Raw genomic sequence first — 22829 nt, 5'->3', positions numbered from 1 at the left:
AAATAGAAGTAAAATGAACGTGCGACATGATACATACAACATAGATCGAGTATAGAGAGAATAAATATATCTAGCATTCACATTTATATTTTCTCTAAATTTACGTTATATTCAATGTTTGTTCATACATCTAGCCTTCTTTCGTTCGAAGAGTGACTTTATTTGGAACACATAGTGCAAAGGGTTAACTTCTATATTGAATTTCTATAGTAAATTTATTGTCGATAAAACTTAAAATTTCAAAATATAATTATCGATGTAATACTTATCAGGTCATTTCTGTATTAAAGCTTGTATAGAGTAAGTGCTGTATATTCATAGGCTAATTTGAGTGAAGAGATGACAAGGTAGAAAAACTGCTTTTTACATTTGACCCTCTTTTATAGTCTACCTGTTTACGATACGACGTTTTATTTTCTCTTTGATATCATTAATCAATGCTCACCTAAATATCCATGACAGCTATTGCTCTACAAAAACCAAATAAGCCTACATCAAATCAGTTATTCTGTAGTTTCAGTTTTTAACTGAAAGTGTTTCCGTTATTACTACAGACTGACTCACCAAACCTTATAAGGTAATCTTTCTGTAGGAGGCGTATTCAATCATGTAGACGAACAATAGAGAATAATTTATGTGTGTCTATTTCTATTAAATAAACATAGTTGCGGTCACATCTTTTTCATAACAAACATTAGACTTCAAAGGTTAACCTGTATGTATGAAGTAGAATGGTGAATTTAACATAATCCATTTTTTGTTTGGCTATTTTTCTTATATAATTTGTTTTTGCATTTAGTTGTATCTTGTAGCAAACTTTCTTTTAAGTAAAGATCAAGGAAAAAAATTAAAACTGTCCCACCGTCTTCATGCATCCAAAATCCTAAACATATGATTTTTCCCCATTGATTTAAATCACTTACTTTTTTTGCTTTTTAATTTTCGAATTCCATAAAATTCCATGAAATATCACTCATAAGAAAAAGTAGACGTTATTTTCTAGCAAATGAAAATCACAGAGACAGAATAGAAATTTCAATAGAGATTCGTCTTAAAATATAAAATACAGATTTCAAGAAAAAAGTGACAGGGAACTTTAACAAAACAACTTTTTGTCTGCAGGGGTTTTAAGCTGGATATACAAGTTAGAGCTGTCTCTCATTGCAAAAGGCGACAACTTGCTCGAAACACGTGTCATGATCCAGTTATTCTATAATTTGACGGGTTTCAATCCATTAGTGGAGTTATTTCTTTTCCCAATTTTTAACTCCAAGTTTGGAGTACATTTTTGGCGTGGAGGGGGGGGGGGGGGGAGGTGTTTCGTTACCGAGGGAAAGAGGCTAGTCAATATTTGCCCTTGTCGCCCCCTTCCTTTTTTAATCATTTGGACAGTTTATAGTCACCTAGAAATTGCTTTTGAGTGGCAACATTTTTAAAAATATATGTATATAAAATATTTATCCAAAAAAAAAATCGATTTCGGCGCTTCTCCTTTTATTCTACTGTATTATCCCATTTTAATTTAATCTAGGAATCGGTCATTTTACTTTTTACCAATCAGCCTTGTGCGCTATACCTTTGTCAGTCTTACCGACGCCTTTCCGTTATACACACGTTTATCACTTCATAGGAGATTACTGACAATGTTCCCAGTTGAACTAAAGTACAGTTTATGTTTCCTGTAAACTGTCAGACAGGAAAGGATGACCTCTATAAGGCCTTAACATAGTCAAATGTATTAATCAGAGCAGTGCTAGCTGGCCGCTGAATAGGGAATCGGAGAGGTGTTGAATTAGAAAGTAACTCCCCGTCGAATTTCGATGGTTTGCATATCATTTTTCGCGAGGGAATAACACGATCTCGTATTATTAGCTCTGGGGCTCGTTTCAACACCAAGATATGATTCAACGGCATCCCCTTCCATTTAAAGGTACCACTGAACATTTTCTTTCAAACAAAAAGTAGTCGCAGAGTGTGTAATACATGTATATCATAAATTCTTTAGAAATACACCGTGGAAAGGTTCAAACAATTACATTACGAGTAGGTAAAAGACAAACTTACTACTTTGAAATTGCACCCTCTACAAAAATACACCTCCAAGAAGCTAGTCGTGCACATGAAATAAATACGAGTGTATAAATAAATTAACTCTTTTCATTTCATATTACCTCACCATTTTTGTCTGATTATGTTTTGAAATATTATTTTTTTCATACTTTTTCCCTCCGCAGGGATTTTATTGATTTTCATTTCCAACAATTTAACAAACATATATTCAATGTAATTTGTGATTATAACATGAATAAAATTGACTACTCAAGATACAAATATTTGTTGAACTGTCGAGTTAACAGAAGACATAGATATTCTCAATAATGTATTCCTGATATTCATGAAATAATGCAAAAAAATATGCAGGATAAGTTAAGCATTAATAGGAAGAAGAATGAGATAAGGAAAGAGTGAGAGGTGTGTGGGTGACCATGGGAAAATCTACCTCCACCCAATGTTTCTTATAACACGAATATTCATGAAAAGGCTGTATTTTAAATGTACACAATCCAGTAGACCTACTTTTCTGATTTTGTGCTTCAATGCATCAAATGCTTCGTCCGTTCCACAATCTCTCTCTCTGCTTCTCTCTCTCTCTCTCTCTCTCTCTTTTTCTTTCTCTCTCTCTCTCTCTCTCTGTCTGTCTCCCTGTCTCTCTCTCTCGCTCTGTAATGGTGCAATTCAGGCGTGAAAGTGCTCAAGTGCGCCACTTCAGCCGGAACATTGAATCATTAAAATCATTCTCGTCGCAACAGCAGTAAGAATATTACCATTAATTGCGGTAGCCACATTGTGGATACCATTTATATAAAAAGAACTTGTTATGCAGAAGTTGCAAACTGTACCGTAATTACAAGGTTCATGTTCTTAAAAAAAATATATTTTCAAATCGATGGAGGGGTTACCCCGAGTTCCTTCAAATGATATACTCATGCTATAGCATGATATCTGGTGAGCCTGCATGAAAACGCGCTGCAGTTGACGGAATAGCGCCGCTCACTTTCCAGTGTTGTATTCAACAATCGTTATTATGCCCTCTGCCGTGGACTCAGCCAGACGTATCTAATTGAGCGAGTTCATTGTTGAACTGTATCGCAGTTTACCGTGGCAATTTTTTTTTGGATTGAAATGATGGAAACTGATATAATTATTATACAACCATTTTATTTTCATGCGCTGATGACGGCTGCACTTGTGACAGTTCCTATAGTGGTGCAACATTATAGCTTGTTTCCTTGTGGAATTCTATGAAAGTGGAACAATTTTTGCAGACAAGAAGATGCATCTTTTCGCAATACCTACAATTCGATACACTCACTCTGGAAGAAAAATGTAATACCTTGTATATTTGAAGCTGATGTTTGTTTTTATCTTGATAGAAATCATCTTGTATTAGCAATAGGGAAATGGCTTATTATTGACACACAAGGAAGAGTATAAGATTACGTTTCACCAACTTGTCCTCCTCAAAACTGTTCTATAACGAGAGAATCATTACTGTCATCTACGAGGGTGCATCCCCTAATACTCCTTTTCCCTAGAAATTGAGTATATTTCCTTGTGGAGTGCTGAAATGAGACATGCTTCTTTTGTAATTTTAGAATATTTAAGTGAAACTGAAATGCCAGTTTTCAATAAAAGGCACGTGTTTTTGTGAAATCTATCCATTCTTTTTGAAGATTTACAAACGTCGCACATACCTCGGATCATCATCATCATCGGCGTTGTTCTCCTCTAGAGGTTAAGATGGAGTCGCTCTACACCACTGTCTCTCACAGTAGAGTGGCAGGTGGTAGGCCACCAGGAGAACTATTTGTAAATCTAGGTTACAATACATCGACTACGGCAGGAACAGAACTAGTTCCAGGTCCTGATTGGGACCCAACACCCTCAGGAGGAGTGAGTGGCACCGAGGCGACGACAGATCCAGCTTTTGGTATAGCCTTAGCATGTTTGACGATTCCTGTGGTTCTGGTGGGCAGTCTGGCTAATATCATGGTGCTTTATGTCGTGCTAAGGTAAGCACATATTTTAATCTGTAGCAGGCCTACAAGTGAAGTAGATGATCACGAAGAAACGGAACGAGGCACTTTAAGTCTCGTTTAAACCATTAACGTATCCAGGGGTGTCGAAAGAGCCACCCCTCCCCCTTTTGAAAAAAAAAAATGTTTATGATTATTCAGAGAGAAACAATTCCTGCTTCCCTCCACTACGAACTAGTGAAACCTATCAAAATCATTTTTTTAAGTGCTCATATCCACCATATTTTGGGCAAAGACAACCTTCTCATTGATATAGCCTCTATCACACCCCACACGTTGAGTCAGGGGGGGGGGGGGTTCGTTTGAAAATCGTTTTCCTTTGAAATAACACGCTTGATGTTATCATTTATATTAAGATGTCTCGATGCCCAGTCGGTTTACCTGCGAAAAAAAACCTTTAACGGTTTTCAGGCATCACTCTCTCTCTGTCCATCTCCAATCATTCTCCGCATGCAATGTACATGCTTGATTCATTCATTCATAAGTTTGAGTGAATGCGTGATTGATGATGGTACATCTCCATTGTGGTTAACATGTTCAGGATGTAATATGGAAAATGACACTATTAAAGCCCATCTTATAAATGTTATAAATTCGTAGGTTACCAAATATATTAAAACCGAATATCTACATCGTAAATATAATATTAAACACTGTTAAACTGACCTTGCCGAAATTATTCAAGTTTATTTCAAATATATGTGGATGAAATCAAATAAATAGTTTAATTAAAGGTACATTGTGAGACTGTTCATTAATTTGAAACATGTCACTCACCGTTCCCCAATATCTTTAAAAGGTTATACTCTTCAGTACCGCCTCATACTACTATTTATTTTAAAAGATTCATTACAGTGTGGCAACGAACGTTTTCACTGAACTTTCTTTTAGTAACCAGAGCTGGAAGACATTTTCTAGAAACTAGTTTATGAATACCCATTTTCGGAATTTTTGCTGTCTGAATCTTTAAGTTTCTCCATTTATTCTGTAGCCATCTTAGAATGAACTAAAGCATATGAAACACAGTACATTATGATTGAATAAAGACGCTGCATAGAGAAAGCCTGTATCATTTTACATCTAGAATCCATTATAAGAATATAGGACGCGGAATTGTACCTTCTTGGATAGGGTGCAATTTCACTGCCGACGTTTTAAAGATTCATCTCTGATCTCATCCGATTATAGCGGGGAGAGAGCTTTTGATGACTGCAATCTATAGATTTTTCATGTTTTCACCTTTTCTCTCAAACCCATCGTACACTCTACAATTTGACATCAATCCGATTTTGAAAGCAATTGCAATGGTCAGGGTATGAATGTTTAAAATGTCAAATCTTCCTGGTTGAGATTGTGAATAGTCATGTGAATGCTCAAGTGCAGATTGCGCGTGAGAGGGGGAGGGGGGGGGGGGAGGGCGCTGGTAGAGAGGAGTGGCCTATTAAGTAGGAGAAATTGATCCGAATGCGCCCCAGGTCCAAGCCGATTGGACCTTTCCCCTGAGTAATACTCTAAACAGTCAGTAATTTTCTGTATTTACCATATAAATGATCTTTACCGATAGGACTATCAATAGTAAGGATTTTACTTGTGTATTTCATTTGAGACTTGCAACTGCAATTTCTTTTAAAATCAGATCGCAGTCAAATGCGGTGCGGTATGTTTCACATAACCGCGGGCCTCGATTCTTCTCCATACATTGTATTTATTCCATGAAAATATCATCTAATAATTCATTTCATAATCATATATCTAGTTCATTCGTGAGTGTGTGCGCGTGAGTGTGTGCGTGCGCGCGTGTGTGTGTTTGCGTCAGCATAATGTGAGTTGGGTGCGTATGCAGTGTGTGTGTACATATTTGTTCGAGTGTAATCAGGCTTGGCTTGTTACGGTTTCAATATTGTTTTAACATTTAATATATAGTTCATTGGCAATGATGCCCCCATGGTATGGTCATCAGATCAGATTTCGTATGTGATATCGATGGTAGGCCTGTATCCTGAAATTGAAAACCCGGGCGGTGTGGGGGAGGGGGGGGGGGGTGCTGAACCCATCCTGGACAGGGAGTGGGTTGGAATATATTTGGGACGCTTGCTCATACCTTTAGCATACCTATTTACTCTTATCCCTTTGCTTCCAAATAGAGAGGAAGCTTTAGAGTTGCACCCTCTCAACCAACCGCATGTAAGATTAGTCATTTTAGGATTTTGATGTAGGAAGCTTTACACGAAGATATCGACTTTACTGTACCAATGAATTAGGGCGTTTATATAAAGCTTGCTGTCGTGACTGTGGTACCTAGATAACATGCAGAGTTCAAGTGCCTGAGGCTCTGCTACATACTTGTTCTTTCCTCCTATATTCCCCCCAGCGAAAGTAATATCTGTAAGTGCCCGCTCATTTTGCACTCGACGGGAGCTTTAAACGGTGACATAAGAATGATAGATGCTGTCCCACTTTATGTTTGCTCATTTCCCCTGGATATCGAATGATAAATTAAGCCACGCGCAGGGGAGAAGAAATGCATAATTTATCTCGCACTCCGAACTAGTAAACAAGAGTCATTTGCATAAACAGTTGTTTTGAAGAAACTGCCACAACTTTTGTTTATCATTTAAAGAATCCAGATAGATCTAATCTTTTTATCTTTATTTCATTTTAATTCATAAAATATGATGTCCTTTATTTGTGCATAATATTTACCTGATTGGATTCGTATTCATTATGTCGGTGGGTGTTTCCTATTTTCTCCTGACAAAGGATTTTTTAAAGTTAATTTGTATTTTTCCTGTGACACAGATTTCGGAATTCAGACTGAATCAGGGATGATGAGGGTACTAAAAATAGAATAAATTTCACTTTGCATCTAAAATGTCATAGCAACGGAGAATCTTGACATCAAGACACACCTTAGGAAATAAATTTTACGAGATGGGGGGGGGGGATTAATTGGACCTTGAGGCAACGACATCTACAATTTAAATTGATGGACATGATGGAATTTGATTACTTTAATTGAATTCTGTCAATGGGAAGATTTAAAGAAAAACGTCTCATAGTGGATTTTAATTTCGGGGGAAAAAGGCAGGACTTTCTCATTTGAAATTGTGAACATGACACTAGTACGCTTTTGGTAATTATAGAAATAGTTATATACATGTATGCAGATTGTACCAAAATGCAAGAATTTTTTTCTTTCTATTCTTCTGTTTTTTCCTCACAATTCTCATAACACTTGCTGCCATTTCTTTCTAAATATATAATCAAAATGCATATGAAATAAACAAGCAAGTCTGTCAATGGACATTTTCTTCAGGTTCGGCCCATTACAGCTCTCATTTATTTCTTGTTCAATGTGCATACCTTGAAGGGTGGCATGATTTCCCCTTCAGCCCCATCCTCTCCCTCAAGACGGAATTTCAATTTTGTCCTCTCTCTTTGCTGTGATTGATTTTTCTTATTTTTTGTATTCTTCCTCGGCAATTTTACCGTGATTGTTGTGGATATAGGCAGGTAAGATGTGAACAATTATTGATTGGGAATACCATACCTGTCTAGCAACTACTAGCTAAATGCAAATATTAGTTGTTTATTGTGATGCTTATAGTTGTCGATGTCATGCTTTTAGCATATGAGATGCGAGTATTAACATTTCTACCCCTGTATATGATTTTTATTAAACTTTTCATTGCAGCTTCAAGGCGCATTCGATTAAAAAAAAAACAGGCATATATTTGATAATTATGCTCATAAAATAGTACCTTTGAGTGTCCAAAGCAGAATTGATGTACTAGAAATACTTGCCCTATCCAGTCTTCCTTTATCCGTAACAAATATCTCATTCCAGTGACCCTGTGGAAGCCTCAAGCACAATTATCAGTTTCATATTACCTTTAATACTATATCAGCTGACAGATCACCCGCAGATCTTTTTTATTCATTTTTTAAGACCTTTTCTCTTCTCATCCTTTCTTTCGTCTTTTATTGCATGAATGAAATGTACAACCGCGAAACATGATCATGTAACCTCAAGTTATGGAAGCAAGGACAGGCTATAGCGCTTTACTACTGGGAGGGTGGGGGTAGTAAATGTCCTTACGATTTTTGAGAAGCTGGTGAAACGACCAATGTCCTAGATGTAATGCTGCCTCTAGAAGAAAGACAGGCATAGTAATCTTCAAAGATAAAAAGTTTCATGGTCTAAATGCAACTGTGTGTCATTGTAATCTCTCAAATTCACCATACACGTCATTGAACCACATAAATATTAATGTTTGTGATATTTGTAGAAGAAATTAGAGCGTAGGAAATTGGAAACCGTCAACTACGTGTAAACTAAATCATCATAACGGAATGATGAGCTTTAAAATACGAAGAAGGCATAGCAAGTTTAACTTTGATCTCGATTGGAACATGGTTGTCCAAGCAAGATTGAAAACCGGCCGGACCTTGGTGACCACTTAGGTTATAAATTTTAAAGACAATTACGAATTCTGTCGTATGGTTCACTGAATTAGCCGCCTGCGCACATCTGTGTCACCATAGAAACAACACCCCTCACACTTCTTTATACCAGTCCCACTCTGCCTACCCTTCTTCATCTCCATCTCCATCTATCACTTTATGTGTCCCCTTTCTCTTCATTTTCCTCTCTGATTTCGTTTACCCCCCCCCTCTCTCTCTCTCCCTCTCTCTCTCCCTCTCTTTCTCTCCCTCCCAATCCCCCTCTTTTCCCCCTTTATCCCACCCTCTCTCCCCCTCTCTCTCTCTCTCTCTCTCTCCCTCTCTCTCTCTCTCTCCCTCTCTTTCTCTCCCTCCCAATCCCCCTCTTTTCCCCCTTTATCCCACCCTCTCTCCCCTCTCTCTCTCTCTCTCTCTCTCTCCCTCTCTCTCTCTTTCTCCCTCTCTTTCTCTCCCTCCCAATCCCCCTCTTTCCCCCTTTATCCCACACTCTCTCCCTTTCTATCTCAATCTCCCGTTCCCTTACATGCACAGATCCTATTCTGTAAATAACCTGAGTAGCTCCCCAAGTACATATCTTTTTTTTGGCTAAAATCATTATATTTTTCAATCTAACATTACCGTGATGTTGATAATGTCGCTCTTTTTTGAATGATAACCTCACTACATGAACCTCCCCAGAGGAAGAAAAATATGAAATGAGATCCACTCAGATTGTCATCAGATCAATCACTCAAGCAAAAAAAAGAAAATCCAGGAGAATTTCCAGGAATTCTGCATTTGAATAATAAAAACATAAAGGTCTAGAAAATACATACCCAACACGGAGCATCGACTGCAAAATGTATTCATAACCAATTCAATAATTACCATTACCAGTTCTAAATTCAGCCTTATCAACGCACTTCAATGATTTGTGTATGAAACAATGTATTATATGCAATTAAGTCATTTGTTATAAATCATGTTAGTTCAAGCTGGTAGCGAGTGATAATATTTCGTTTATTGTCCCTTAGTTGTTGTTCTTCTTCTTGTTGTTCTTTTACCCCTGCTTCTCATTCTCCGTCTGCTTTTAAAACTATATAGATTCAGTTCATGTACACGTATATACGTATTTAATTTACCAGCAGGGCTTTGTTTTAGAATTGTTACTTTTTCCATATTATGTATATCGATGTTTTCTCAGCAACCACAAAAAAGACGGTCGACACTCTTTTAATTAAAAAAAAAAATCATATAAACGATCAATAAAATATAATAGAATATCAAATTAAAGGAAAATTAACATTCCTACCAGCATCAATTAAGATCAGGTCTTAAATGTTCACGTTCGGATGGGAACATTCATTTAACCGTTAGAAGAAAAATGCAAAGATGGATCAAAGCCACTCACATGTTAATGAATATGTGCATCTGTGATCTGTAAGATATTCTTGTTCAACAATGAAAACAAAGAATGAGAAACAATGAGGAGGATTGAGCTCTGGATGTCAACTTAAAGGAGAACTAACCCCAAAGAATAACTTAAGTTGTTCTGAGAGATTTATTGCATTCTCGCTCATCAATCTACAAGATTCTCCACCAAAGTGTATGAGTAAGGCATAAAGTAAGAATAAAGTACAGTTTCTCAGGAAGACATGATGGGCATCGCCATTTTCTTGATTGCATGACATACTATGCGGAGTCGTTTATCAACTAAATGTCCTTCCTAGGTTTTTGTGGTGTCGAAGCATTTCGTTCACCTGATATTATCCTTTGTACTTCAATTGCCAGAATGCCAGAAAGTTGGTGCTGTTCTGTGGTGAAGGTTTCGCATATATTTTTAAATAAAGATGTTACCCCATTATATATTTTTCACCAAATGTAATTTTTACCTTCTCGGCTATGATTTTCCCTCATTGAGAAGTAAAGGTTTTGTTATTGAATTAAAAAGTCTTGGTGCATGATACATGAACAACTCCGCCTCGTACATCATATTTTCAAGAAAATGACTGCGCATATGTCATGCTAAAAAGGCATTACGTCATGCCAAGAAATCTTCATTTATATATCTTGTTGAAGTTAGTTCTCCTTTGAGACTGCATAGTCTTGACAAGCAATACAACTGAAACTGAAACTGGAACATTAAATCATGCTTTAGGAGATGTTAAACAAGAGATGAATACGACCGTGTCTGATAAGCTCCTAATTGCCCACCAATTAAAAGATGACCTTTTGATGTTACAGGTGACTCGACCAGTTCTAATTAATGTTTAAACTTCATACATGATATCATTCCATACAGGTAACCACATGCATTGAGTACTCAGGTAAAATGAACCAAACTATAACGAAGCAGCTACTGGGAGTACGAATTTGTATGTAGGGCTTAATGAATTTGAATGCTAAGACTATTAAAATCACCGATGCCGTGTCCAGAAATGTTAACATTATACGATGGAAATGTATCACTTAAAAATGAAGATGAGTATATTGTGGACGAATTAAGTAGACATAAATTTGGAATGGTTGATTATGAAGTTTGCAAGAATGGATGTATATATGGTTGTGGGGTTTTAGTGGAATCGTCAAAGTGATGAGAAACATTGACTTTATTTTGCTGAGCACTGCACACATACATGTAATTGTGACATGATATGTGACATGGGTGCTTGGTCTACATTTCCAGCCATATCTTGTCAGACTTCGATGGGGGCATGGGACATCTATTACTTTTAAGGGGCAGTTTTCTTTCTATGATATTCTTCCAAACTGCCATAAACGGAATGAATAAGCCCTCAACTTAATTATAATTCAGCTTTGCCTAAACTCAACCTTCTCTTTAACGGTTCTGACTTTAAAAAAGTAAATATACATGCGGACGGATCCATATAAACCGACAGGCCGATAGAATAAAACGAAGACAATATGTTTATTGAAGATATTTAGATTTCAAAACTATTCAGTTTATGAGCATCTGCCAAGTAATCTGTTGAGTTTGCTGCCCTATTCTTGGGCGTTTTACATCCATACGCCTCGAAGATCATCCCCTTGTAATGACTCTAATCATTTTAATTGGTTTTAAAAAAAGTCACACGCCCAGCGCTTTTAATGAGGATTCAAGGGTTGTGTTTGAGAGAGTCGCGGAGTCAGAGAGCGGTTATCTGGTTATAAGTGCAGTAAAGTGTGTCTTTATTGTGGTAACCTTTCTGTGTTATTTTGATTGCAGTACTCGGAAAGTAACGAGGGCAATGCCGAAGATAATCTAGGTCTTTATCATTTCTTGTTGTTGGACGCCCTGCCTTCAGGACTTTCCTTCCTGTAAGATATTACGAAAGAAATATTCAAACTATCTTGTCAAGGAGTTAATTCCTCTCCATTTAATCATTGTACATGACGCAATTCTAATTTTGTTGTCATTTTATCCGATCAGGGCCGAGGATTGAATAATAAAAAAGGTTTATACATGTTCTCAAGAAATCCAATTGGTAATACACCAACCACGTTGTAATCATGGCCATCATACATCTTAATGATATCCATTAAAAGTGGAATATCGCCCTTCGTTTTTTACAATGACAACGAATGAGAGGATATTCGTTCATGTCTTGGAAATATATAAACGTCATGATTGTTTACACTAGTCTTCATGTGATCGCGAAAGACAAATATTAGCTTGCATGACTGCTAACAAGATTTGTCGTTTTTCATATCGGTGCATCGGCTGAGATAGAATACATGAATAGTCACATCTATTTTGTATATCTCCCTTTTGCTTCATTCCATAATTATGTTACGAGATTTCCAACAATTCATTTGTTTAATTCTCTCGTTTTTCTTTAGAGTTACCTTTTTCAATTTGCTCTCTTTCTCTCTCCCTTCTCCTTCGTTTGTCTCACGCTGTTCTTCATTTCCTCTCTCCCCCGTCTATTCACTTTCCATATTCGCTTTTTCTGAACTTGTCATGAGATGACGACGAATACCAATTTGCTATACACATGTTTGTTTACATACCCAACATCTCTTCTCTGACAGTTGCTAAATCTTAACACATCGGTCAGTCAACCGAACAATCTTAGCCCTAATAAATGAAAGAGCTTTTAGTAGCACATCCTTTCGTTCCATGCATCAAGCCGAATACAACCATTTGAAGATAGACACGCTCATTTTCATACTTTAAAGAGCCCCTGCCAGCCGTCATACATCTCATATGTTGACATGTAAACTTCTGAATGTGTTTGTTTGTTGTTATTGTCTGTTGTATTGTAACAAGTGGTCAACTTTGGTAAAGTTACATTCCACTTTCTCAAGTAAGCTCATTGATGACTAACAGATGATGTCACAATTTTTGAGAAAATATGAGATGTATACAGGACTACAAACCAACATGAATAAACTTGTATTTGGATGGCAGGGGCTCTTTAATAGGAAGGATTTCTAAATCCATTAAGATTAAAACTAGTTTTAATGAATATTCTTACCCTTTATCCATTTCTCTATATAAAGTCATCTATATGCATTTTCTCTCCATTGTCTGTCATCTATAAAGAGCATCTTTATCTTCGCCTACGGTTTATATGCATAAACAGATCACTTAATCCCTAATTTTATTTATGAATTATGTAGGTTTGACTGTGTGTCTACTGTTCATACGCCGAAGTACATTAGTATGCGAACATTAATACCCACGGATGCTTCCTGCCCTGGAGGCGAGTAATATTGAAAGAAATCCGCTTTATCGGTATTTCAATCCTTTCTCTGTTTCTGTCCTCACCTCTCTCTATGTCATATCTATCTCTCTCTCTCATCTCCATCTCTTTCTCTCTGCAGACTCTCGCCCCTGTATCTCCCGATCACTGTATGATATTTCTCCCCCTCTATCTCTCTCCCCCAAAGCTTACCCACCCCGCTCCCGCTTTACATTCACACACAACACTGACACGCACACACACATTCATTCCCCCGCACACACTCTTATACAGAAGCGCCCTTCCCGCATACGTTTTTGTTCTTTATGCCTATCATTTGTTTGACCATCATGACCATTTACTGTACAACATCCAAAGGACATTCAACTCTCAACCTCTGGGCGTAACCTAAACCTCAACCAGAGATAATTGAGGGATTCTTAGGATGCTGCAATATAGGTGACTCGTCTGGTGATATCAGGTTACCCCCTTCTCTGGCTCCCACTCTCAGATCCAATTCAGAATGAGAGGAAAAATAGTCAGCCGAAGAAATTGTATAGCTTTGGAAGCAGGTGCACCTTTCCGGACTTTCCTACCAATATTAACCGCGTTGCATGTCCTGTATTTGTTGCTAATGAAATCTAATTGAGGATATGGAAGGGAGTAATCGGTATACCTAATGAATGGCTATATCCACAAGGAAGCTTTTTATCTGTCACAGAAAGTTCATTATCCTTCCACTTTTGACTTATTATTATTATTACTTATATCGCACTTTTCCCAAAAGGCCAAAGCGCTTACAGTAAATAACAATTACATAAATACATATAATAAGAAAAACAATCTAACAACTACAAACTGCAAAATATAATGTTTTCAAGGCTTTTCTGAAGGTAATAACTGATGAAGACGGTCTAATTCTAAGTGGTAGATCATTCCAGTATTTTGAAGCAAATACAGTAAATGTCCGGCTAATGTGCGAGTAACTGAATATGTGAGATGGAGAGGATCACTGGCTAACCTCAATGTCCTGGTTGGTGTTTATTAATTCAAACAGGTATCCAAATATTGTAATGCTTGATTATTGAGCATTTTGTTTAAAAAACAAAAATAATTTCAAAATTATTCTTTGTTTCAAAGGAAGCCAGTTTAATGATCCCAAAATTGGCTGCGATGGATGGTCCCTAGAAACCTGAAATATCAATCGGGCTGCCCAATTTTGTAGACGTTACACAAGATCCAATTTAGTCGAGGGGATGGTAGAGAGAAGCCCATTACAATAATCAATATGGGATAGAACTAAAGAACATGCAGCATTATGCCAGGCAGACTGGTCAATACTCCTTAAATATTCCTTAAATAAAACGTAACAATACTACAGATGTGAGAAATATGGTGAGACATCGACATGCAAGAATCAAGTACAACGCCAAGGTTTCTTATTGTTTTTGAAGGACAAATCGTTTTTCCTATTTTACTTATCGGATTTGTTGGGGGTTAAGTGGAAATCTTTCAATTAGAACGCTTCCGAAATTGCAGGAATACGAAACATGTCCAGAGGCTTTCGAACTCAAGAACCGCGAAAATGTGTCATGTCTTATTGTTTCCTTTGAACCCGTATGTGAGTAGTTTCTTGCTAAGTCCTCATGATAACTAAGGCTGCATAAAACATCAGGAAGGATGCTTGTTGTTGATAGGGTGAAATTCTTTGGGGAGAGACTTTGGATATTTATGGGATCGTTTCGGGCCATTGATCACGATGTCGTTGCTTCTTCGAAAGAGACATCGGACTACATTGTCGTATCGATGTTTTGGTATTGTAAGGAAAACAAATCGTGTTAGTCCATTCTGAGAAGCTTGGTAATGATTTATTCTCCTGAGAAACCGGATGTGCATCAACGATCTCAATCATTTCCTAGTTTCACCACCTCTTTCTTTTCTTCTTCTGGCTTATAGCACTGCAGAGAATTGCCATCCCTTTCTCAATTCCTTCTTCATTATACACCTCTCTTTCTCTCCCTCTCTCTCTCTCTCTCTCTCTCGCTCTCTCTCTCTCTCTCTCCCTCAATCTCTCACTATGAATATGACGGACAAAGAAAGAGGACAAAATATACAGTTCCTCAGGTAGACAAAGGAACACCCCTTTACTGCTATTATGTAAAAATGTATAGAACAGGTGTTAGATGCATATTCACCTGTTTTACACATTTTTACATAATAGCAGTGAAGGGATGTTCCTTTGTCTACCTGAGGAACTGTATAATGTTGTCCTCTTTCTTTGTATGTCATTTTCATAGTGTCTATCTTCTCGTCCATCGCTTTATCACAATTTCATTATCTTCCCTCTTCATTCTTCCTCAACCCCCTCCCACCAGCATAAATATCCTTTGACTGTCGATCTACCCGTATGTTCTCTGCTCTGTCATAAACGCTACGTACTTTCCCTTTTATCTCCCTACATGAATGTCACTGGCCTATTGAAGGCTCTTCAGATTGGCTGACGACGATAGATCATTTTCTCAAGTGCCTAGAGCCTTGATTAAAAAATGTAGGAATTGGAAAAGGGCTTTATGTGCAAATCATAAAATACACCAGTATAATACGTTCATGTCAGTATTCCATCTCAAAGAGTTGGCATTCGTGTAGCCGATTCTTAATAACTTGCTGTCACGACTATATAGGAATAATAACAATATTCACCTTAATGTAGCACTTAATACTACCTTTCTCCTTCTCCAGTCGGTATCTATCTTGCTATAAACGTTAATGGGGACTGAAGCATACTCCTTACCGAATGTAAATATAAAAAATTCTTCAAGCAATAATTGACCCAAAACAGAGTCATCACAAAGCACTAAAACATCCTAAAACTACACCTTTGATTATCATCCCATTGAATAAAAAACAAATCACTGTATAACGCATGGATTTTAATAAAGGAAGTATTGTATAAGGTTTCACATCGTCTAGTATTTCAAATATGTTTAAACCGTTTCACGCGACAGCCGTAACAATAATGAGGATGATTTAAAACATATATGAAGAAGTTACTACATAACATGTTATCATCTACTATAGATGTAGTCTGGGGCCGCGGGCAGAGTTCTTATTGTCATCACTCATTCCGAAAAAGACAAACCCCGGCTGTTTCTATTATTTTGCTTTCAACTTAATAATTCTGTAATATCAATTTCCCTTTCTCTCTCTCTTTCCTCCTTTCTTACTCTGTCCCTATCTCTCCTGCCTCCCTCTCTGTATCGCTTTCATTTACCCTCTTTCTTACTCCCCATCTCTCAGTCCATCTCACTGCTACTCTGTCTCTCTCTCTCTCTCTCTCTACCGCTACTTATCTCTCTATATTTTTCTCCCTCTCTTTGCTATAAGTTCTCTTTCATTCTCTTACTTCTATAGCTTGTGTGTCTCTTCTATCCATCAGTAATTTATCATGAATCATTATTTCCGATGTGTCCACTCTTAATTCAAATTCCATGGTCACTCTGCATTCCACCTGTCATAAAGACACGAACAAAAAGCCTCATTCATTTAATAGCATAAATGGATGAATTAATAACAATAAATGTGCTAATCCTTCTTAAAAGTATTCTAGTGGCATAAATAACAAGATACATGTATCTCACATTCCTACAGAGCCATGATAAACACATTAACAACTTTTCATTGTACTCAGGCAACCTTTTAACAGCCTTAGAAAATATTCACGATGTCAGAATTCTCCCCTTTTCCAGAAAACACTAACTACGTCACCACTGGTAATCTAAGAAATGGGTCTATATCCGGAAAGATTTCACGCCTTTAGGGTGAAAAATGGTATTCCCTTCGGACTCATGTTTAGATTCAACTCCATCAAATCATCAATTAATGATCAAAATATCTTCCATCAAACATCTATCATTAGAGTCACTGAACAAGCTAAGACTAAGAAAAAGGAAACGAATAAAATACTAGACATTTGTTGTTGAAATGATAGCAATATTTCCTTGCAAGGGTTTTCTGATGTCAATTAGCATTAATATTTAAACTGATGCAACCCTGCATCTGGGGTGTAGAGGGCGGGGGGGGGGGGGGGGGAGGTAGTTTGTCGAAGCAACTTTCCACGAGCGTTTAATATACACTTGGTAATTTCGGTAAACAATTATTTGTTGAAATTATCATCAATTGTATTAATATTGAATCAGACTTGAGTCTGCGTGTACGGTGTGGGTAACCATCACATTAATCTTAACCTTTATTGCTAATCTGGCTACCTATCAGGTACAAACATGTATAAACTTAAAAGTAAACAACTTTCTCATGCGCTCCGCTTCTGATGAAAAGGTGAAAGCCGTCTTTTATTCATTGTATACATTTTTTCGGTGGCTAATTCCCACTGCTTCGATTATTCCCGGTCGTATTAAAGGAAATCGCACCTCCTGACCAAGAAATAGGGTAGTGTAGTAAGGGAAGGTGAAAACTAATTACTTTTTCTCTGACCAGGTTTTACAGGTTAGGTGTTAACCCTTTTGAATGTTGATTTGATACTACGCCAGATTTGAAATTCCACGAATCAGCGCGTTTGGTATGAGGCAACACGTTTCTTTTCAAGGGTACCTCAGTCAGTATCTCCATATTCAACTCACGAGCACGATGTCGAGATTTGTAGTTGCATATAATTCATTTTATATGCTACACTTCCACTTTAAAACACGTCATGCACCGCACACATGTTTGCCGATAGTACAGGACACAGACATAATCTTGAGTTCGAAATAGAGAGAGTAGGGCAAGATGTGAGAGGGAGAGAGTGAGTGACTGAGAAAAAATGATGGAGAGATGTAAAAGAAACATAAATGGAAAGGTAAAGGGAAATATTAGATGGTGGCAAGAAAAAAGATGATTAGAAAAGAAAAAGTGTGTGCGCGCTAGTGTGCGTGTGTGTGTGTGTGTGTGTGTGAGAGAGAGAGAGAGAGAGAGAGAGAGAGAGAGAGAGTGAGAGAGAGAGAGAGAGAGAGGGGATGGGGACGTGAAAAATGTAGATAGGTTTGAGATATCACACCCCCTCACTGATTATATCTCTATGACAACCAAATGATAAACTATCCATCTTGAATTTAAAACGTAGCTTTGCATTTTCATAACTCATCAGTTTACCATTTTCTTGCGGTAGTAGAAATAAAGCATTTAAAAAATGGTCACACTATGTTGTATTCAAGCTTGTTCTTTAGTTTCAACATTGGGACGAGCCTAATCATAGACGAAGGTCTTTGATTTTGCTGTAAACTACTCAACTCCAGCGTCATCAAATAAAAATAAAAAATCTACTACTAAGTAATAGAAGACTACTTCAGTATACTACATCTATGTAAAAATGTATAATTGTTGATTACGTTGATCTGATTTTGTTTCCCATTGTAATATATCGATATTTACGTTTCCACTTGCGAGATATGCAATTTACTCTAAATAGTCCGAATAGAATGCGTCAAGAAACCAGATATTTCCAGAATCTATGCCGTGTCAACTGTTTGGGTCATGTTTATTCAGCACTCTCAAAATATAGATAATATTAGCCTTGGGAGACTTGTATTCAGAAGTAGAACATTCTATGGATTATTAGTTTTTTAGGTAATTATAGTGACTCCTTAGGAATTACGTCCCAATGAATTATTGATGGACGAATCCTATTTTCGAAAAGGGAAAAGAATAAAAGAGTAGGATGGAATAGTTAATGAAGAAAAGAAAAGAAAGAAGGATGTGATGTGTTACTGACACTATGGTAATCTTAGCCGGAGGAAGGTTTCAAGTGTATAATGATTAAATCAGATAAGTTGAATTCCAGGATCTTATGACTCGTTTCTGCTTGGCGTTTTTCTTTGAACGCGTTGCAGTTCTAATGGCACTTTCCATCATGTGTATTTTCTGAATTTCTCGTGCTTTTCCCCTTTCTTTCCCTCTCCTTTTTCTTTCATTACAGTTTTTCATTTCATTCTGATAGTTCTTCATCTTGCATTTAACAAGCTTCATTTCATTCTTCGGAATGTTGATACTTTAGAACAAACAAAATATATTTTTAATTTATCTATTTTATGAATGGAGCTAGTGTAAAAAATACACCTTATGCTTTGAAAGTCAGTAACCCTGTAAATCGCCATTTATCGTGATCATCATCATCATCATCAATATTCACTAATGACTGTCCGATTGTATTTCTGACAGGTTTAAGAAGATGCATAAACGTGATCAACTACTCGTTCGCTAACCTTGCTTTAGCTGATCTACTTGGGCTTCTTGTCGACGCCTTTCCCGCCATCATACTGACTCTACAAAGCCATTCACTGAGCGATCCAGGGTGTAGAATGCTACTCTTTCTGCCATGGGTAAGTTTACAACTAACAAAATGGTCTTTTTCCGCGCACTTTAAGAAGCCAAATTCCTTGTTTCACTTCGAATTATGTATGCGTGGGTAGGAGTGTGTGTGTATGTGTGTGTGGCGTGGAAGGGGGGGGGGGGGAGGGGGGGGGGAGGGAGGGGGGTTTGTCTAACCTATTATGAAGTTTTTACAAAGAAAAAAAGCTCAGATACTCAGATCCTGCAGGGAAATCTGTAAAAGGCATTAGATTTTAAATCCAACCAAAAATGTGCATTAGATTGAAATAAAGCTACTGTTTAAAAAAAGAAAGCAATGAAAGACAGCGAAAGAAAAACACAAAAACAGTACTTTATATACATGAAACTTTTATCTGAGCCTGCCTTTATCATTTAAAGGAAGTCTGGAATAAAGGTGGAAAACAAAACCTGAGTGAAATAAAAACTTTATAGTTTACATATTGTGTATCCGTCTCTCATCTAAGTGCGTTGGTTGAAATTGAAGATGTGCTATACATGTAACTCTCACGTTTTAAGTGTTCGGGCAGCTTACACATGTTTACGATTTCACGACTTCAGAATCTCCGCCATACAGCTACATACATGGTCCTTTATGAAGTTGTCACATTTCAAATTGAAGACCCTATTCCCTGATGATGTACAAAACAAAATTGAGCCATATCTGAGCGTTACTCTGTAAACACATAGGAAGCAGCAATTCTCTCTTACAGAGCTTGAAGCGTACGAATATTGGGATGGAAATAGAATTTGTAAAGAAGTAGACGATGAATCTTCAACACCTTAATGTCACTCTACTGATGTTCATTTCAACTCGATTTGATTGATGGATTAATTGTCGTTATTTCTGATACTAGTGCTTGCTGTGAACGAGGCAGATGTGTACATTGTTTTGTTCTACAAAAAAGAAAATGAATAAAAGAAAATGTCATTTGCAAGAAAGATTACCGTTTAATGAGTTTTTATTCATAATGTCGTTTATCAGAAACTCAACCTCAATCATGTCATTACCCTCCTTATATAATTTATTTCTCTCTCTCTCTCTCTCTTTCTCTCTCTCTCTCTCTCTCTTTCTCTCTCTCTTTCTCTCCTCTTTCTCTCTCTCTTTCTCTCTCTCTCTCTTCTCTCTCTCTCCGTCTCTCTCTCTCTTTTTCTCTCAATCTCTTCTCACTATGCGTCTCCTTCATTGTTTTACTTTTCCCCATGGCTCCTCTTGCTCTTTCTGTTCTCCTTTTTCTGTATCTTCCCTTCTATCTTTCTACATTTTCTCAACTCTCTCTCTCGTTACCCCTATCCCTCACTCCCTCCCCCACCTCTCTCTCTCTCTCTCTCTCTCTCTCTCTTTCTCTCTCTCTCTCTTTCTTTCTCTCCCTCTCACATTCCCTCTATACCATCCTTCCTGATCCTCTTGATCAAGCGTCGTCACGCCAACTGGCCCTTTATTCTGTATTCGATTCATTATATAAGAAGATCGGCGTTAGTGCACGTCAATGTACACACATTCTTCTCGATGCCCCCCCCCCAGAAAAAAAAGAGAAAAGATAGAGAAAGTCCTTGAGGCAAAAATGAACTTCCACAGAGGCTGTTAGTTAATCGGCTTTTTACGGTATAATCCTAACTGATTTTATTTTTCTACTATAGAGTGGTACAGTGATTGTGCAGAGAGAGAGAGAGAGAGAAAGAAAGAAAGAGAGGGGAGGAGAGAGAGTGTGTGCGTGTGGGGTTGTGCGTGTGTGTGTGTGTGTGTGTGTGTGTGTGAGGTGGGGAGAATGAGAGGGGATGCGAGAGGGGGACAGAGGAGAAGAGAGAGAGAGAGAGAGAGAGAGAGAGAGAGAGGTTCCGAAGAGGAAGAGAAGTAGTATTGTAGTTGATTTATTTTGAGGTCCATTAGAAGTAAAATAAATATTCGATATAGATATAAACAAAACAAAATGTAAGCGGGTGGATTGCCCATATTCAGCCGTACCAGACATGACAGAGCTGGTCTTGTAAGTAATGATAAAAAAGATTGAAATAAAAATCCTTGAGAGTTAACTTCTTTACTATGACCGGTTTCAATTCTATTTCTACAGAAAAAAAAAATTACAACAAACAAAACCACATGACTTTCTTAATACTGACTTTAGTCTACCTTATTATATAATAATTATGACTAAAGACAAACAAAAGAGAACGAGTGAGAGAGGTGGAGAGGACTGGATGGAGTAGAAGGAGAAGAATAGGGTACCGCTTGTGGCTAAGTTAATAGCGAATAGTAATTATGTTTGATAGTTCGAAGAGGCTATCGGCATTGTTTGCAAGAGCAACACAGTGATGAGACAATCATCTTGAAGTGCCACTACAACACTGTGCACCGGCACAGAGTGAATGATGATGTGCCTGACCAAATGTTCATACAATATTGCGAACAGAAAACCATTTGTTTTCGTTCATTAGTTCTTCTGAACATTCCATTTGCCAACAAGAATAGAAAAGCTTCTTATGGATAGACCGACAGCACTATTCGGTGAAGGAGAGAGTAATAAAGCACATCATTTCCCTGTACCATATACACGAGATATAGACGAGATAAGCATATGCATATCGAGAAAAAATATAATACGTTTACGTGCTTGCCCATCCATTAAACCAATCAAATTACCTAAAACCCTCGACAGAGCTCAATTTGACTTTATATTCAACAGTCCCCTCTGTCTACAGGTATACTCGACTTTAGCAAACAATGAATTTGTTACCACGGTTTAAAGAAGGAGGAGGAGAAGAAGGAGAAGAAGAACAACAACAACAACAACAGCAACAACAACACCAGCAACAAGAATAACAAGGAGAAGAAGAACAGAAAGGAGAAGAACAAAAAGGTGTAGAAGTAGAAGGAAAAGACTCAAGAAGAAAAAGAAGAACAAAAAAAGGAGAAGAAAACAACAACAAAAAGGAGAAAAAAGAAGGAGAAGAAGAAGATTTTGTGTTGTTGCAAAATAGAGGTGCTACAAATCCCGTTTGGTGAAAGCACATTTAGTAATCTCATTTTATAGAACAACATAAAATAGGGAATGAGGGAAAACGGCGCAGACATTTCAGAAAATTAAATAATAATAATAATAATAATAATAATAGCTCGTTCTTATATAGCGCTTTTCAGGACCGGAGGCCTCACAAAGCGCATATCACATATGTATCGATTTGCCATGATAATCCATCCACATGCAGGGTAGGCGGATGTATT

At 37.3% G+C, this 22829-nt stretch overlaps 1 protein-coding gene across 1 annotated transcript in view; it reads left to right on the top strand.

Annotated features, from left to right (window-relative positions):
* The first annotated feature begins 2948 nt into the window (after positions 1-2948).
* LOC585666 (melanin-concentrating hormone receptor 1) overlaps positions 2949-22829 on the top strand; it is a 31737-nt gene continuing 11856 nt past the window's right edge. The window contains exons 1-2 of the mRNA XM_785486.5: positions 2949-4073; positions 19439-19599. Coding sequence (XP_790579.3) covers positions 19579-19599 — 21 coding nt within the window. The 5' untranslated portion in view covers positions 2949-4073; positions 19439-19578. The remainder of the gene's footprint in view (positions 4074-19438; positions 19600-22829) is intronic.

Source organism: Strongylocentrotus purpuratus, unplaced genomic scaffold (assembly GCF_000002235.5).
Source record: "Strongylocentrotus purpuratus isolate Spur 01 unplaced genomic scaffold, Spur_5.0 spur5_scaffold_8, whole genome shotgun sequence".
NCBI classification, from domain to species: Eukaryota; Metazoa; Echinodermata; class Echinoidea; order Camarodonta; family Strongylocentrotidae; genus Strongylocentrotus; species Strongylocentrotus purpuratus.
The sequence above is the reverse complement of the archived record's forward strand: the minus strand, read 5'-3'. Positions and strand labels throughout refer to the sequence as shown.